The sequence below is a fragment of the Hypanus sabinus genome, chromosome 11 (assembly GCF_030144855.1).
Source record: "Hypanus sabinus isolate sHypSab1 chromosome 11, sHypSab1.hap1, whole genome shotgun sequence".
Lineage (NCBI taxonomy): Eukaryota > Metazoa > Chordata > Chondrichthyes > Myliobatiformes > Dasyatidae > Hypanus > Hypanus sabinus.
The window spans coordinates 1,195,646-1,214,643 of record NC_082716.1 but is presented as its reverse complement, the minus strand read 5'-3'; the positions used below and the strand labels follow the sequence as shown (position 1 = coordinate 1,214,643).

Below are 18,998 nucleotides of genomic sequence, written 5' to 3'. Positions count from 1 at the left end.
AGAGAGAGAAAGAGAGGCAGACACAGAAGGGGGGAGAGAAAGTGACATACAGAGGGGGTGAGAGACAGAGAGATTGAGAGACACACAGACGGTGGTGAGAGATAGAAACAGAGATACAAAGAGGGGATGTGTGTGTGTGTGAGAGAGAGAGAGAGAGAGAGAGACAGACAGACAGACAGAGGTGGGCAAGAGAGGGAGGGTTGTGAGCAGGTGCAGAGATAGACCAAGAGGAAGAGCAGGTATAGAAGAGGTGTGAAGGTGTGGCCAGGCACTCAGAGGATGTCAGGCAGCTGGATCTGGAGATACTTACATCAGAACCGCTTGGACCATGAGGTCCTCTTGGCCCTGGAGGTCCTGGTGGTCCCTGTGTGGGAAGATATTCTGGACATTAGAACTCAAGATTCACTGAGATACTGGCGAGCAGCAAGAAAGGTTCCTCCATCTGCATAAGTCCTCAGTGTCTCCCAGGACTCTACCTGGGTAAGATGTCTCTCACACTCTGTTGAACGACACATGCCTTGTGCCTAGCTGACTTATTGTGTGTTAGCAAAGTTTGGATTGTCACTGATCCCACATTGTCAGCAAATCAACCAAGACTGGAGAGCCGCTGACCACTGGAATGTGTTAATCGGCCATTAGCAGGTGTCACCCTGGAATAGGGATCAGATATTAGAGGAGCAGGTGTCATTCACTCTGTCATTCTTGTTTGGGGTTAAAGTTCACTCTGTGACCCTGGATTTGGGGTCAGAGTTCACTGCAACCCTTATTTCATTCATTCAGTTGTGTTCAAAATAACCAAACTGTACTTACCATTGATCCTACATCGCCTGCCTCTCCTTTCTCACCTGGAGGTCCTGGAAGACCCTACATTCATTTCAAAAACAAACAAAAAAAATCAATCAATAACTTTGTGTTGTCTCAGACATTAAAATTGTAGTTCCAAACAACTGACCATCTCCAAACTCACAGGTCTTGGATCTCCAATCTACAATGTCAGTAACACTGAAAATCTCAAAGCACTGAGAAATGCCCTTTGGCCAAACAAACCTGTGTGCACTGCCTTCCAGCTTTCTGCCCGCATCCCAATAGCTCTCCCTGAACAATCTCACTCTCTGTGGTCTGTTCCCAACCACCTACCCCTCTCCCATCGGAAGGGAGAGAACAATTGTGAGAATCATATATAGGCAGCCAAAATGTGGAATTGAGATTGCAAAGAGAACTGGAAAAGGCATGTAATAAGGGGAATGTCAAAATTGTAATGAGGGACTTCAATATGAAAGAGGTTGGAAAATCAATTTGGTGTCGGATCGCATGAGAGAGAATTTATTAGATGCTTAAGCGATGGCTTTTTAAAGCAGCTTGCACTCAGGGGAAAGTCTATCTTAGATTGGGTGTAGTGTAATAACCCAGATCTTATTAAGGAACTTAATGTAAAGGAACCCTTAGGAAGCAGTGATCATAATATGATTGAATTCATACTGCAATTTGAGAGGGAGAAGCATAACTGAAATTTATCAGTATCACAATGGAATAAAGGGAATTGCAGAGGCATGCGAGAGAAGCTTGCCCTGTTGAATTGGAGGATACTGGCGGGGACTACAGCAGAGCAGAGATAGCTGAAGTTTTTAGAAATAGTTCACAAGGCCCAGGATAGACATGTCCCACAGAGGAAAAAGTTCTCAAATGGCAGGGGTAGGCAACTGTGGCTGACAAAGGAAGTTAAAGCTGCATAATAGCCAATGAGAGGGCATATAAGGTAGCAAAAGTGAGTGGCAATTTGGATAGAACCATAGAACACTACAGCACAGTACAGGCCCTTCAGCCCTCCATGTTGTGCTGACCCATATAATCCTTAAAAAAGTACTAAACCCACACTACCCCAAAACCCTCCATTTTTCTTCCATCCATGTGCCTGTCCAAGAGGCTCTTAGATACCCCTAATGTTTTAGCCTCCACCACCATCCTTGGCAAGTCATTCCAGGCACTCACAACCCTCTGTGTAAAAAAACTTACCCCTGATGTCTCCCCTAAACTTCCCTCCCTTAATTTTGTACATATGCCCTCTGCTATTGGTGCCCTGGGAAACAGGTACTGACTATCCACCCTATCTATGCCTCTCATAATCTTGTAGACCTCTATCAAGTCCCCTCTCATTCTTCTATGCTCCAAAGAGAAAAGTCCCAGCTCTGCTAACCTTACTTCATATGATTTGTTCTCCAAACCAGGCAACATCCTGGTAAGTCTCCTCTGCACCCTCTCCATAGCTTCCACATCCTTCCTATAATGAGGTGACCAGAATTGAACACAATACTCTAAGTGCGGTCTCACCAGAGATTTGTAGAGTTGCAACATGACCTCTCTACTCTTCAACTCAATCCCCCTGTTAATGAAGCCCAGCACCCCATAGGCCTTCTGAACTACCCTATCAACCTGTGCAGCGACCTTGAGGGATGTATGGATTTGAACCCCAAGGTCCCTTTGTTCATCCACACTCTTAAGTAATTGACCATTAATCCTGTACTCAGCCCTCTGGTTTGTCCTTCCAAAATGCATCACCTCACACTTGTCCGGATTGAACTCCATCTGCCATTTTTCTGCCCAACTCTGCAGCCTGTCTATATCCTCTTGTAACCTTCGACCACCTACGGCTCCATCCACAACTCCTCCAATCTTTGTGTCATCCGCAAACTTACTCACCCATCCTTCTGCCTCTACATCCAGGTCATTTATAAAAAATCACAAATAGCAGGGGTCCCAGGACAGATCCCTGTGGCACTCCACTAGTCACCGACCACCAGGCAGAATACTTTCCTTCCACAACTACCCTCTGCTTTCTTTCTTTAAGCCAATTTTTTATCCAAACAGCCAAAGTTCCACCTAACCCATGCCTCATGACTTTCTGGATGAGTCTCTCATGAGGGACTTTGTCAAATGCTTTGCTAAAGTCCATGTAGACCACATCCACTGCCCTATCCTCATCAATTTCTTTTGTTACCTCTTCAAAAAACTCAATCAGGCTCGTGAGGCACAATCTTCCCTTCACAAAGCCATGTTGACTATCCATGAGCAGACTGTACTTCTCCAAATGCTCGTAGATCCTATCCTTAAGAATCCTTTCCAATAGTTTGCATACCATTGACGTAAGACTCACCGGTCTATAGTTCCCAGGTTTCTCCCTATTACCTTTTTTAAACAAGGGAACTACATTTGCCATTCTCCAATCCTCCGCCACTTCCCCTGCAGCCAAAGGGGATTCAAAGATCATGGCTAATGCTCCTGCGATCTCTTCTCTCAATTCCCACTACAACCTGGGGTGTATCATATCCAGCCCTGGGGATTTATCAATCTTAATATTTTTAAGAAGATCCAGCACTTCTTCTTCCTTAATCCCCACATTGTTCAGCACACAGGCCCGCTTTACTTTGACCTCATCCTGATCAAGATCCTTTTCACTTGTGAATACTGAAGCAAAGTATTCATTTAGGACCTCCCCAACCTCCTCCGCTTCCAGGCACATGTTGCCCTCGTTATCCTTTAGCAGTCCCACCTTCATTCTCGTCATCCTCCTATTCTTCACATACGCATAGAATGCCTTGGGGTTCTCCTTAATCCTATATGCCAAGGCCTTCTCATGCCCCCTTCGAGCTCTCCTAAGTCCTTTCTTTAGCTCCTTCCTGGCTACCCTATATTTCTCATAAGTGCCTCCTACTTCCTGATTCTTATATCTAACATATGCTTCCTTTCTCCTCTTGACGAGTTGCCTCACATGTTTTGTCAGCCATGGTTCCCTTTTCCTACCATTTGTTCCTTGCCTCAGTGGGACAAACCTATCCTGAACCCAGCTCAAGTGGTCCCTAAACTTCTCCCTCATTACTTCTGTGCTTTCCCCTTTCAACATCTGTTTCCAATTTACTCTCGCTAGTTCCTGCCTCATCCCTTCAAAGGTAGCCATTCCCCAGTTAAGCACTTTACCATTTCATCTGATTTTATCCCTTTCCATAGCTATGCTGAAGCTAAGGGAGTTGTGGTCACTCTCACCAAAATGTTCCCCCACCAAGAGGTCTGTCACCTGACCAGGTTCATTACCCAGAACTAGATCCAGTATAGCCTGTCCTCTCGTCGGCCAGTCCACATATTGTGTCAGGAATCCTTCTTGAACACACCTGACAAATTCAGCCCCGTCTATCCCCCTTGCACTCAGGAGGTGCCAGTCAATATGAGGGAAATTGAAATCACATATAATTACTACCCTGTATTTCCTGCACCATTCTAAAATCTGCCTGCTTATCTACTCCTTGGTGTCCCAAGGGCTATTTGGGGGCCTATAGACTACTCCCAGCACAGTGATTGATCCCTTCCTATTTCTGACTTCCACCCAAAATGACTCTGTGGTCACTCCTTCTGCAGCGCCCTCCCTTTCTATAGCCATGATACTATCCCTGACCAGCAATGCCAGTCCTCCCCCTTTTCTACCTCCCACCCTATTCTTTTTACCTGAACCCTGGGACCTGCATCGTCCAATCCTGCCCTTCCTCCAACCAAGTTTCAGTAACGGCCACAACATCGTGGTTCCACGTACTAATCCATGCTCTAAGTTCATCCTCCTTGTTCCTAATACTCCTAGCATTGAAATAGACACATTTCAACCCCTTTAACTGGCTACAATTATGTTCTGTCCCCTGCCTGTCCTTCCTCATCAACTCAGAACTCTTAGCATCATGCCCTTGTCCTTCTACCTTAATCCCTGCACTCACATTCGGATTCCCACCCCCCTGCCAAACTAGTTTAAACCCTCCCCAACAGCTCTATCAAACCTGCCCGCCAGGATATTGGTCCCCCTGGGATTCAAGTTCAACCTGTCCTTTTTGTACAGGTCACACCTGCCCCAAAAGAGGTCCCAATGATCCAGAAATCTGAATCCCTGCCCCCTGCTCCACGCATTTCTCCTCCATCTCATTCTATTCCTATTCTCACTGTAGCATGGCACAGGTAGTATTCCGAGATTACTTCCTTTGAGGTCCTGCTTTTCAACTTCCTTCCTAACTCCCTGTAGTCTTCTCTCAGGACCTCTTCCCTTTTCCTCCCAATGTCATTGGTACCAATATGTACCACGACCTTTTGATGATTGGGGATTTTAAAAAATTGAAAAAATGGAAACTAAAAAAGCTATAAGAAGGGGAAAGGTGGGGAGATGTCACGTGAAGACATAGGATCAAGATGTGGAAATCCAGCTCTCCCGTAAAAAAACAGTAAAATAATGTTTAAGTGAAGAAAAGTTAGTAAATACTTTTAAAAAATTACTTATAAACTACTCAGAATTGTCTTAAGATATGTCTCCTAAACAGAAGCAGAAGAAAACTACTACTTTGAAGACAACACAAGTTGGAAAAGAATCAAGGCCGGCCGCCATGAAAGAGCCTGAGGCTCAAGTGCATTTTACCTCCGGCGATACAGAACAGGAAACTGCGGCAACATCAACCATTTCCAAAAAAAAAGAGCAACAGGAATTGCACATGCGTAAAGAAAGGGGCATGCGCAAACACAAGCAACCCAAACTACAAATCCCAGCTATGATCGGAATTGAAAGTGAAAGTGAATATGAGGTGGAATCAGGTTCTCTGGATAAATCAGACGAAGGTGAAGAGACAAACAAAGAAAAGCAACAGGAAGAGGTTGGAGGTGATATTGGAGACATAAAAAAATCTTTGGTGCAAATAATGCATGAATTAAAAGCATTAAAAGTAATAAAAATATATTAAAAATATGAAGATTATGTTTGATAAAATGATGAAAAGACCCGACAAAATGGACAAGAAAATTAAAAACTTGGAAGAAATAACGGGAGACACCATTGATAGAGTGAATAAAACGGAAGATAATATTTCTGCCTGGACATCAGAAAGAAAATGGTTGTTGGAAAAAGTGGATGTACTTGAAAATTTTAGCAGATGAAATAATATTAAGATTGTTGGACTTAAAGAAGGTATAGAGGGAGAGGATCCAACAAATTTTTTTCAAAAATGGATTCCGGAAATTTTGGAAATGGAAGAAGGAACCCAGTTAATTGAAACTGAAAGGGCTCACAGAGCCTTAAGATCAAGACCTCAAGTTGATCAAAACCCACGATCAATCTTGATAAAATGTTTAAGATATCAAGATAAAGAAAAGATCCTGAAGGCAGCTGCCCAACGTGCCAGAAAGAGAAACGGGCCATTGATGATAGAAGGGAAAACAGCTCCTTTCTATCCTGATATAAGTTATGACCTTTTGAAGAGAAAGAAGGAATTTAACCCAGCAAAAAAAGTTTTATGGGAAAAGGGTTATAAATTTATATTGCGCCACCCGGCAACCCTGATAATTTTTTTGGATGACGGAAAAAGAAGATCTTTTACTGATTATCAGGATGTGGAAGAATTTGCACAAGAACTCCCAAATATTCGCTAACCACAGCCAAAGATTTAAAAATGAAACAGATTAAAGATGAAGACAGGGACAGTGAATGGAGTTGATAGATGTTTAAGGACAGAAGAATATTTAAATATATTCTTAATTATATGATACAGGGGGAGAAAGGAAAAAATTTGAGAAATATTAATCGATAGTAGTGATATTATTTTTTCTTCTCTTATATATACTTTTTTTATGTTACGGGGGAGCTGAGGGAACTTCGGATCGATTGCTATGGGATTCACGTGTGTAATCATGGCGATTGCCATGACCCGTACAATGGGGGGGGGGGTAATGTTGTGTTTTTTTTTTATTCACAACATTAGTAGGGGGGTAGTTTGTTATTTTTTTTCTTTATAATCTACTTTTCTTTAATCTTTCTTTCTTTGCCTGGACAATCGGAGGGGAGACACATAGCAACAGGGAGAATTTTAAAAAGATTCCCCAAGGTACTACGAAAGTTGAAAAGTTAGTTATTACTATAGACTGGAGTAACCCTGTTAAAAATAATGATTAATTTACTGAATTTTTAAAGTTTTAATGTTAATGGGCTTAATGGACCGGTGAAAAGAAAAAGAATTTTAACATTCATTAAGAAAATGAAAATAGATATAGCTTTTAGCTGCATTCCATTTGAAAAAAATTACTTAAAATTTAAGAGATAAATATGAAATATTTCTGAAAATTTGGCGCCATTTACAAAGGATAGGATTAAATATATAGGTACTCCGAAGATAAAATTATTGGTTATTTGGGGAAATAAATAAATATATATACTAAAGCTGTTATGAACTCCATGGAGCATGTGGGGATCTTCCGATATCCAGGCATTCTTTCTTTATTTCTTTTTTTTTCTCCTTTTTTCCCTCTTTCTACAGGGATATGTTGGGGGGGAGGGGTTAAGGGGAGGGGGGAAGGGTTGATAATTTTTTTTTCCTTCTGTAACCATTTGAAAATTCAATAAAAATATATTAAAAAACAAAAAAAGAAGGGAAAAGGTGAAAAATGAGGGCAGACTAACCAATAATATAAAGCAGGATAACAGAAGTTTTTCTAGGTTATATAGAGAGTAAAAGGGAGGTGAGAGTTGATTTGATATCTGACCACTGGAAAAAGATGCTGGTGAGGTAGTAATCAGGGACAAAGAAATGGCAGATGAACTTATTGGGTACTTTGCATCTGTCTTCACTGTGGAAGACTCTAGCAGTCTCCCAGAAGTCTGTGAGTGTCAGGGAGCAGGAGTGCCAGTGCTATTACAAAGGAAATAGTGCTAGACAAACTCAAAGGTCCTAAGGTGGACAAGACATCAGGACCAGATGGACTACATCCCAGAGTCCTGAGAAAGGATGCTGAACAGATAATGGATGCACTGGTCATGGTCTTTCAAGAATCATTTGATTCTGGCATGGTCCTGGAGGACTGGAAGGTTGCAAACACCACTCCACTCTTAAAGAAGGGAGGAAGGCAGAAGAAAGGAAATTTTAGGCCAGTTAGCCCAACCTCAGTGGTTGCGAAAATGTTGGAGTCTGTTATTTAGGATGAGGTTTTGAGTAACTTGGAGACCAGTGATAAAATAACTCAAAGTCATCATGGTTTTGTCAAGGAAAATCTTGCCTGACAAATCTGTTAGAGTTCTTCATCGAAGTAACAAACATGGTGGACAAAGGAGAGTCAGTGGATGCCATTTACTTGGATTTTCAGAATGCATTTGATAAGGTGTCACTCATGAGGCTGCCTAACAAGATAAAATCCTGTGGTGTTACAGGAAAGATACAGGCATAGATAGAGGAATGGCTGACAGGCAGGAGGCAGCGAGTGGGAATAAAAGGGGCCTTTTCTGGTTGGCTGCCAGAACCTAGTGATGTTCCTCAGGGGTTAGCATTGGAACCGTTGCTTTTCACATAGCTTGTCAAAGATTTAGATCATGGAATTGATGGCTTTGTGGCAGAGTTTGTGAATGATATGAAGATAGGTAGAGCCGAAGAAGCAATGCGATTGCAGCAGGACTTAGACAAGTTAGAAGAATGGGCAAAAAAGTGGCAGATGGAATACAGTGTTGGGAAATGTATGATGATGCATTTTGGTAAAAAGAGAATAGTGCAGACTATTTTCTAAATGGGAGAAGGCTTGAACTTCAGTGCAGAGGGATTTGGGTGTCCTTCTTCAAGACTTTTAGAAGGTCAATTTACAGGTTGAGTCTGTGGTAAAGAAGGCAAAAGAAATGTTGGCATTTATTTCAAGTGCAATTTAACATATAAGTGAGGAGATAATGCTGAGACTTTATAAGATACCAGCCAGGCCGCACATAGAATATTGTCAACAGTTTTAGGCCTTATATCTCAGAAAGAGGGTGTTGTCATTGGAGAGTGTCTGGAGGAGGTTTGTGAGGATGATACTGGGAATGAAGAGGAGCATTTGGGCCTGTGCTCACTGGAATTTAGAAGAATGGCTGGGAATTTCATTGAAAACTACCGAATGTTTGAAGAACATATGGAAAAGGATCTTGGTGATTGTAGTGATGATTTGCAGTGGACTGAAAAGCTTGAGCATGTAGCTATTAAGAAAGAGAATGTGCTGGTGCTTTGGAAAACATCAAGTTGGATAAGTCACCAGGGCCAGATGAGATGTACCCCAGGCTACTGTGGGAGGTGAGGGAGGAGATCGCTGAGTCTCTGGCAAGGCAATGATCTTTGCATCATCAATAGGGAGAGTCAACATGGCTTTGTGCTGGTAGGTCAAGTTTAACAAATCTATTAGAGATTTTTGAGGACGTTACAAGGAAAGTGGATGAAGGGAAAGCAGTGGATGTTGTCTATATGGACTTCAGTAAGGCCCTGCATGGAAGATTAGTTAGGAAGATTCAGTCGCTAGGTATACATGGTGAGGCAGTGAATTAGATTAGACATTGGCTCAATGGGAGAAGTCAGAGAGTGGTTGAGGATCGCTTCTCTGAGTGGTGGCCTGTGACTAGTGGTGTGCCACAGGGATCAGTGCTGGGTCCATTGTTATTTATCATCTATATCAATGATCTGGATGATAATGTGGTAAATTGGATCAGCAGATTTGCTGATGATACAAAAATTGGTGTAATGGACAGTGAGGAACGTTTTCAAAGCTTGCAGAGGGATTTGGACCAGCTGGAAAAATGGGCTGAAAAATGGCAGATGGAGTTTAATACAGACAAGTGTGAGGTATTGCACTTTGGAAGGACAAATCAAAGTAGAACATACAAGGTGAATGGTAGGGCACTGAGGAGTGTAGTAGAACAGAGGGATCTGGGAATACAGATACAAAATTCCATAAAAGTGGTGTCACAGGCAGATAGGGTAGTAAAGACAGCTTTTGGTACATTGGCCTTTATAAATCAAAGTACTGAGTATAAGAGTTGGAATGTTATGGTGACATTGTAAAAGCCATTGGTGAGGCTGAATTTGGAGTATCGTGTGCAGTTTTGGTCACTGAATTACAGAAGGATATTAATAAGGTTGAAAGAGTGCAGAGAAGGTTTACAAGGATGTTGCTGGGACTTGAGTAACTGAGTTAGAGAGAAAGGTTGAATAGATTAGGACTTTATTCCCTGGAGCGTAAAAGGATGAGGGGAAATTTGATAGAGGTATACAAAATTATGATGGGTATAGATAGAGTGAAAGGAAGCAAGCTTTTTTCACTGAGGCTAGGGAAGAAAAACACCAGAGGACATGGGTTAAGGGTGAAGGGGGAAAGTTTAAAGGGAACATTAGGAGGGGCTTCTTCACACAGAGAGTGGTAGGAGTGTGGAATGAGCTGCCAGATGAAGTGGTAAATGCAGGCTCACTTTTAACATTTAAGAAAAACTTGGACAGGTACATGGATGAGAGGTGTATGGAGGGATATGGTCCAGGTGCAGGTCAGTGGGACTAGGCAGAAAAATGGTTCGGCATAGCCAAGAAGAGCCAAAAGGCCTGTTTCTGTGCTGTAATGTTCTATGGTTCTATCTTTGGGGAGGGGAGAGGTTCCAGAGAATTGGAGAGTTGCAGATGTTCCCTTATTGAAGAAAGGGAGTAAAGATAGCTCAGGAAATTATAGACCAGTGAGTCTTACTTCAGTGGTTGGTAAGTTGATGGAGAAGATCCTGAGAGGCAGTACTTATGAACATTTGGAGAGGTATAATATGATTAGGAATAGTCAGCATGGCTTTGTCAAAGGCAGGTCATGCCCTACGAGCCTGATTCAGTTTTTTGAGGATATGACTAAACACATTGGAAGAAAGAGCAGTAGATGTAGATTATATCGATTTCAGCAAGGCATTTGATAAGGTACTCCATGCAAGGCTTATTGAGAAAGTAAGTGGGCATGGGATCCAAGGGGACATTGCTTTGTGGATCCAGAACTGGCTTGCCCACAGAAGGCAAAGAGTGGTTTTAGAGGGGTCATGTTCTGCATGGAGATCAGTGACCAGTGGTGTGCCTCAGGGATCTGTTCTAGGACCGTTACTCTTTGAGAATTTTACAAATGTCCTGGATGAGGAAGTGGAGGAATGGGTTAGTAAATTTTCTGATGACACAAAGGTTGGGGGTGTTGTGGATAGTGTGGAGGGCTGTCAGAGGTTACAGCAGGTCATCGATAGGATACAAAACTGGGCTGAGAATTGGTAGATGGAGTTCAACCCAGATAAGTTTGAGGTGGTTCATTTTGGTAGATCAAATTGATGATAGCAGAATATAGTATTAATAGACTCTTGGCAATGTGGAGGATCAGAGGGATCTTGGAGTCTGAGTCCATAGGATGCTCAAAGCAATTGTGCAGGTTGACTCTGTGGTTAAGAAGGCATACGGTGTATTGGCTTTCATCAATCGTGGAATTGAACTTAGGAGCCGAGAGGTAATGTTGCAGCTATACAAGACCCTGGTCAGGCCCCACTTGGAGTACTGTGCTCAGTTCTGGTTGCCTCACTACAGGAAGGATGTGGACACCTTAGAAAGGGTGCAGAGGATACTTACAAGGATGTTGCCTGGATTGGGGAGCATGTCTTATGAAAACAGGTTGAGTGAACTTGCCCTTTTCTCCTTGGAGCATCGGAGAATGAAAGGTGACCTGATAGAGGTGTATAAGATGATGAGAGGCATTGATCGTATGGATAGTCAGAAGCTTTTTCCCAGGGCTGAAATGAATGCCACAAGAGGGCTCAGGTTTAAGATGCTTGGGAGTAGGTACAGAGGAGATGTCAGGGGTAAGTTTGTTTACTCAGAGAGTGGTGATTGCGTGGAATGGGCTGCCAGCAACAGTGGTGGAGGCAGATACAACAGGGTCTTTTTATAGACTTTTGGATAGGTACTTGGAGCTTAGAAAAATAGAGGACTATGGGTAACCTTAGTAATTTCTAAGGTAGAGACATGTTTAGCACAACTTTGTGGGTTAGGCTGAGAGTATGTGGGCAGTGGGTGAATCAGCCCTGTTGTGCTTTTTGATCTCGTCACCTGAGATTCAGTTTCACGCAACCCTGCCACTTTGATCTGGCCCACGCCTTCATTAACCAGGTCCAACACTTGCCTTTGTTGAATCTTGCCCCTCCTGACATAGGACATCAGGTTTGTGGGGGTTTAGCAAGGGTTAATCGTGGTGTGCTTAGGGTTTATGGGGCTGAAGCCAGGGTTAATCGGGAAGTACTAAGTGTTTATGGGGGTGGGTTGGGCCTGTAATGTGAAGGGCCTGTATTGTGCTGTAGGTTTTCTATGTTTTTATGACATAGTCTCAAGACTCAGGAGAGTAGATTTAGGATGAAGATGAGGGGGTCTGCTTTTAGACAATAGACAATAGGTGCAGAAGTAGACCATTCGGCCCTTTGAGCCTGCACCGCCATTTTGAGATCATGGCTGATCATCTACTATCAATACCTGGTTCCTTCCTTGTCCCCATATCCCTTGTTTCCCCTATCCATAAGATACCTATCTAGCTCCTTCTTGAAAGCATCCAGAGAATTGGCCTCCACTACCTTCCGAGGCAGTGCTTTCCAGACCCCCACAACTCTCTGGGAGAAGAAGTTTTTCCTTAACTCTGTCCTAAATGACCTACCCCTTATTCTCAAACCATGCCCTCTGGTACTGGACTCTCCCAGCATCTGGAACATATTTCCTGCCTCTATCTTGTCCAATCCCTTAATAATCTTATATGTTTCAATCAGATCCCTTCTCAATCTCCTTAATTCCAGCGTGTACAAGCCCAGTCTCTCTAACCTCTCTGCGTAAGACAGTCCAGTCATCCCAGGAATGAACCTCGTGAATCTACGCTGCACTTCCTCTGCAGCCAGGATGTCCTTCCTTAACCCTGGAGACCAAAACTGTACACAGTATTCCAGGTGTGGTCTCACCAGGGCTCTGTACAAATGCAAGAGGATTTCCTTGCTCTTGTACTCAATTCCCTTTGTAATAAAGGCCAACATTCCATTAGCCTTCTTCACTGCCTGCTGCACTTGCTCATTCACCTTCAGTGACTGATGAACAAGGACTCCTAGATCTCTTTGTATTTCTCCTTTACCTAACTCTATACCGTTCAGATAATAATCTGCCTTCCTGTTCTTACTCCCAAAGTGGATAACCTCACACTTATTCACATTAAACGCCATCTGCCAAGTATCTGCCCGCTCACCCAGCCTATCCAAGTCACCCTGAATTCTCCTAACATCCTCATCACATGTCACACTGCCACCCAGCTTAGTATCATCAGCAAATTTGCTGATGTTATTCTCAATGCCTTCATCTAAATCACTGACGTAAATCGTAAACAGCTGTGGTCCCAATACCGAGCCCTGTGGCACCCCACTAGTCACCGCCTGCCATTCCGAGAAACACCCATTCACCGTTACCCTTTGCTTTCTATCTGCCAACCAGTTTTCTATCCATGTCAATATCTTCCCCCCAATGCCATGAGCTCTGATTTTACCCACCAATCTCCTATGTGGGACCTTATTAAATGCCTTCTGAAAATCCAGGTACACTACATCCACTGGATCTCCCCCGTCTAACTTCCTGGTTACATCCTCGAAAAACTTCAATGGATTAGTCAAGCATGATTTACCCTTGGTAAATCCATGTTGGCTCGGCCCTATCCTATCACTGCTATCTAGATATGCCACTATTTCATCTTTAATAATGGACTCTAGCATCTTCCCCACCACCGTTGGGCTGACAGGTCGATAGTTCTCTGTTTTCTCCCTTCCTCCTGTACAATGTCCTGTGTATGTTACTCAAAATGGCCTCTTTGGTTTGTTACAAGTAGGAATGCTTCTTTGTCGGATAAGTGTTTCTCTCGCCGTTGTTTCACTTTAGAATGGCTGATATGGTAATTGTATTCATTTGTTAATCAATGGGGAATGTTATTGTGTCTTGTGATGCTGGGAACTTGGGGGAGGGGTTTTCGTGGGTTTTTTGGTGGGAGGAGAGAGCAGGAGGAAGACGTCGAGGAAGGTGGATGTGCGCTGCACTGCTCGGAAGACCCCCAGGCGTGGTCCTAGGTGCGAAGACGTGGAGGTCGGAGGCAAGCGACGAGGGGTCGAATGGTTCGTTGATTGAGCTCCAACGAGTGCACTAAACAGACTGAACTTTGATAAGTTGGCACCTTTTGTTTTTTTCCTTGTATATATATATAGTATTGCCTACTACTCTTTTAATTTTAGTAAACTCTTTAAAGTGTATGTCATAACGGTATTTGTTGTGGGTTTGATACTGTTGGCAGGCGCGAGGCATAAAACTCGATTCTCACAGCACCTGCGTGTACGGGAGGTGGGTTGGTGAGTGGCTGGATCTCCTTTTCCCCTAGACATATACCAGCCTGTTGGGTATGTGTTACACTCCTTTCTTAAAAAGTGGGATAACATTAGCCATTCTCCAATCATCAGGAACTGATCCTGAATCTAAGGAACATTGGAAAATGATTACCAATGCATCCGCAATTTCCAGGGCCACCTCCTTTGGTACCCTAGTATGCAGACCATCTGGACCTGGGGATTTGTCAGCCTTCAGTCCCATCAGTCTACTCATCTACTCATCACTCATTTCTAATGCCAATCTGTTTCATTTCCTCTGTTACCCTATGTCCTTGGCCCATCCATACATCTGGGAGATTGCTTGTGTCTTCCTTAGTGAAGACAGATCTAAAGTACTTCTTAAATTCTTCTGCCATTTCTCTGTTTCCCATAACAATTTCACCCAATTCATTCTTCAAGGGCCCAACATTGTTCTTAACTATCTTCTTTCTCTTCACATACCTAAAAAAGCTTTTGCTATCCTCCTTTATATTCCTGGCTAGCTTGCGTTTGTACCTCATTTTTTTCTCCCCGTATTGCCTTTTTAGTTAAGTTCTGTTGTTCCTTAAAAACTTCCCAATCATCTGTCCTCCCACTCACCTTAGCTCTGTCATACTTCCTTTTTTTTAATGCTATGCAATCTCTGAATTCCTTTGTCAACCACTGTGGCCCCTTTCCCCCCTTTGAATCCTTCCTTCTCTGGGGGATGAACTGATTTTGCACCTTGTGCATTATACCCAAGAATACCTGCCATTGCTGTTCCACTGTCTTTTCTGCTAAGATATCCTTCCAGTCAACTTTGGCCAACTCCTCCCTCATGGCTCTATAGTTTCCCCTGTTCAACTGCAACACTGACACCTCCGAGCTGCCCTTATCCTCCTCAAATTGCAGATAAAAACTTATCATATTATGATCACTACCTCCTAATGGCTCCTTTACTTCAAGATCCCTTATCAAATCCTGTTCATTACATAACACTAAATCCAGAATAGCCTTGTCCCTGGTCGGCTCTCGTACAAGCTGTTCCAAGAATGCATCCAGTAGGCACTCTACAAACTCCCTATCCTGGGGTCCAGTACCAACCTGATTCTCCCAGTTCACCTGCATGTTGATATCCCCCGTACCACATTTACCACATGCTGATGTTAACTCCCTATGTCTCCCTAAATGTCAACGATTTAGATGAGGGCATTGAAAACCATATCAGCAAGTTTGCTGACGATACTAAACTGGGTGGCAGTGTGACATGCGAAGAGGACGTTAGGAGAATACAGGGAGACTTGGATAGGCTGGGTGAGTGGGTAGATACTTGGCAGATGTCATTCAATGTGAATAAATGTGAAGTTATCCACTTTGGAAGCAGGAACAAGAGGGCAGAGTATTGTCTGAACGGTGTAGAGTTAGGTAAGGGAGAAATGCAAAGAGACCTAGGAGTCCTAGTTCACCAGTCAATGAAGGTGAATGAGCAAGTGCAACAGGCAGTGAAGAGGGCAAATGGAATGTTGGCCTTTGTTACAAGGGGAATTGAGTACAAGAGCAAGGATGTCCTTTTGCATTTGTACAGGGCCCTGGTGAGACCACACCTGGAATATTGTGTACAGTTTTGGTCTCCAGGTTTAAGGAAGGACATTCTGGCAATTGAGGAAGTGCAGCGTAGATTCTCTAGGTTGATTCCTGGGATGGCAGGGCTGTCTTACGCAGAGAGATTGGAGAGATTGGGCTTGTACACGCTGGAATTGAGATTGAGAGGGGATCTGATTGAAACGTTTAAGATAATTAAAGGATTTGATAGGATTGAGGCGGGAAATATGTTCCAGATGTTGGGAGAGTCCAGTACCAGAGGGCATGGATTGAGAATAAGAGGTCAGTTATTTAAAACAGAGTTGAGGAAGAACTTCTTCTCCCAGAGAGTTGTAGAGGTGTGGAATGCACTGCCTCGGAAGACGGTGGAGGCCAATTCTCTGGATGCTTTCAAGAAGGAGCTAGATAGATATCTGATGGATAGGGGAATCAAGGGATATGGGGACAAGGCAGGGACTGGGTATTGATAGTGAATGATCAGCCATGATCTCAGAATGGCGGTGCAGACTCGAGGGGCCGAATGGTCTACTTCTCCACCTATTGTCTATTGTCTATTCAACTTGCACCCAATATCTATGCTACTGTTTGGGGGCCTGTAGACAACACCCATTAGGGTCCTTTTGCCCTTACTGTTCCTCAGTTCTATCCACATAGACTCTACTTCTCCTGATCCTATGTCCCCCCTTGCAAAGGACTGAATCTCATTCCTCACCAACAGGGCCACCCCACCCCCTGTTCCCACATTTCTGTCCCTACGATAGCATGTATACCCTTGTACATTCATTTCCCAGGTCTGATCTCCCTGCAGCTATGTCTCCGTTATCCCAACAACATAATAGTTACCCATTCGCACCTGAGCTTCAAGCTCATCCGCTTTATTTCTGACACTTTGTGCATTCAGATATAGAATTTTTAGCCCATTTCTCCTCTCTCTGTTTGAATCGCTGTCTATTGTGCTTAACCCAGCTCCCCAAACTCCCATCAGGCTATACGCCCCTAGAATTTTGTTGTCCTTCCTAAATTTACTTATTCTTTCTGCACATTTAACTCTATATTCCGTCAGACCATCCCTCTGTACACGAGTCCTCCTTATCACTTGTTCCGCCCCACCTTCCTCTACTACACACTTAATATTCCGGAACCGTGTAGTCCCCACCTGTCCTTTATTCTTCCTCTCGCTATCCTCTCTCACATTCTGGATCCCCGCCCCCTGCAAATTTAGTTTAAACCCCCCCCAAGAAGCACTGGCAAACTTCCCTGCAAGAATGTTAGTACCATTCCAGTTCAGGTGTAAACCATCCCTTCGGAACAGTTCCCACCTTCCCTGGAACAAAGCCCAATTATCTAAAAACCTGAAGCCCTCCCTCCTGCACCATCCTCTCAGCCACGTGTTAATCTGTATAATCTTTCTGTTCCTTGCCTCACTCTCACGTGGCACAGGTAGCAATCCTGAGACTGCTGACTCCTGAGAATCCTGACTTTCCCAGAGAGTGGTGAATATGTGGAATTCTCTGCCCAATGAAGCGGTGGAGGCTACCTCAGCAACTATATTTAAGATAAGGTTGGATAGATTTTTGCGTAGTAGGGGAAGTAAAGTTTATTGGGGAAAAGCACGTAGGTGGAGATGAGTCCTTGGCCAGATCAGCCATGATCTTATTAAATGGCAGAGCAGGCTCAATGCACCAGATGGCCTACTCCTACTCCTATTTCTTATGTTCTTATGACTAGATAAGGTGGATGTGGAGAAGAGGTCTCCTATGGTGTGGGTAGCCAGAACTAGAGGGCATAACATCAAAATTAAGGGGTAACCCTTTAGAACAGAAATAAGAAGGAATTTTATTAGCCAGAGAGTCGAAAATCTGAGGAATGCTCTGCCAGAGACTGCAGTGCAGGTTAAGTCTGTGGGTATATTTAAGGTGGAAGTTGATCATTTCTTGATTGGTCAGGGCATCAAAGAATATGGCGATAAAGCAGGTGTATCCAGGATAAGCCATGATGGAATGGCAGAGTGGACTCGATGGGCTGAATGACCTAATTCTGTTCCTATGTCTTATGGTCTTATAGTTTGTATGCTTTTATGCGCAGGAGATAGTTTTTCAGAAGGGTAACTAATGTCATATGTGAAAGTGGGACAGTGGATGTTGTCTTTGAAAATCAGTAAGGTTATTGACAAGGTCATCCCTAGTTCTGCTAAATGACAAGGAATACAGATGTACTTTCTGTAATCGCTGGTGAGGGGCCAGACAGTGACTGGTGAATCTCCTCTGAAAAACTCTTGGTTGCTCTAGACACTGAAGAGTAGATGTACCAGGTATTGGAAGTGAAGCCTCCCTCTGTAAAACTCATTCCACTGAGGCTCAGCCATAAAGGCAGTGGTTTACCTCAAGTGAAAGCCATCACCATAAATCAGGAAAATGTGCTTTCAAACAAAGTAAAGTTGCTCATGCCAAAGGCAACCAAAACTGTCATTAACCAGGGAGCCTACCAAATTGGGAGGATACTGCAGAGAAAACCTCACCAGGAAATGGGGTTAGTTCAGGAGTACATGACAGTTGGAGGAATGTTGGGCCAATGGGCCTCCTTCGATGAACAACAGTTTGGAACTCAGGAAATGGACAACCAGAGCAATTTCCGGGTAATTCACTTGGGAATTTCGAGGAACACCTTTCTCTGGAGAGTGTTTCACTTCACACTTGAAACATTAACTGTTTGTTTCTCCACAGAAGCTGCCTGACTTGCTGAGTGTTTCTGGTGAAGCACCTTGTGCTGGCTCCTGCATTAACCTGAGTTTTTGTTGTTTTATACAGCAGGGGTTACAATAATGCAGTGGCACTTACTTGCAGACCAACTGGACCAGGAAGACCAGGGAATCCTCGTGATCCTTCATCACCTTTCCGCCCGAACATTCCCTGCTGGCCCCGAGGACCTGGCAATCCATCACCTCCCTGGAAAGACAAGCTCCAGTCAGATTTTCTCTCCTACCTGAGAAGCACCAATCAAAGTCATTCTAAACGGACAAGGAACAGTCAGATTTTATGTCCCAGACAAGCACTAGATTCATTCTATTGCTTGAGAAGAACAAATCAGATTCCATATTCCAGACAAGCATCAATCATATATGTTCTTCTACCAGACAAACACCAATCAGAATCACTCTGCTGACAGATCAAAGATTGGTAAGACTAGGTTC

General features: G+C 43.5%; 1 protein-coding gene across 1 annotated transcript in view; it reads right to left on the bottom strand.

Annotated features, from left to right (window-relative positions):
* LOC132402321 (collagen alpha-1(XI) chain-like) overlaps positions 1 to 18,998 on the bottom strand; it is a 404,241-nt gene that overhangs the window by 89,556 nt on the left and 295,687 nt on the right. The window contains exons 47-49 of the mRNA XM_059985200.1: positions 18,646 to 18,753; positions 811 to 864; positions 311 to 364 (exon numbers count right to left, since the gene is read on the bottom strand). Of these exons, the coding sequence (XP_059841183.1) occupies positions 311 to 364; positions 811 to 864; positions 18,646 to 18,753 (216 nt within the window). The remainder of the gene's footprint in view (positions 1 to 310; positions 365 to 810; positions 865 to 18,645; positions 18,754 to 18,998) is intronic.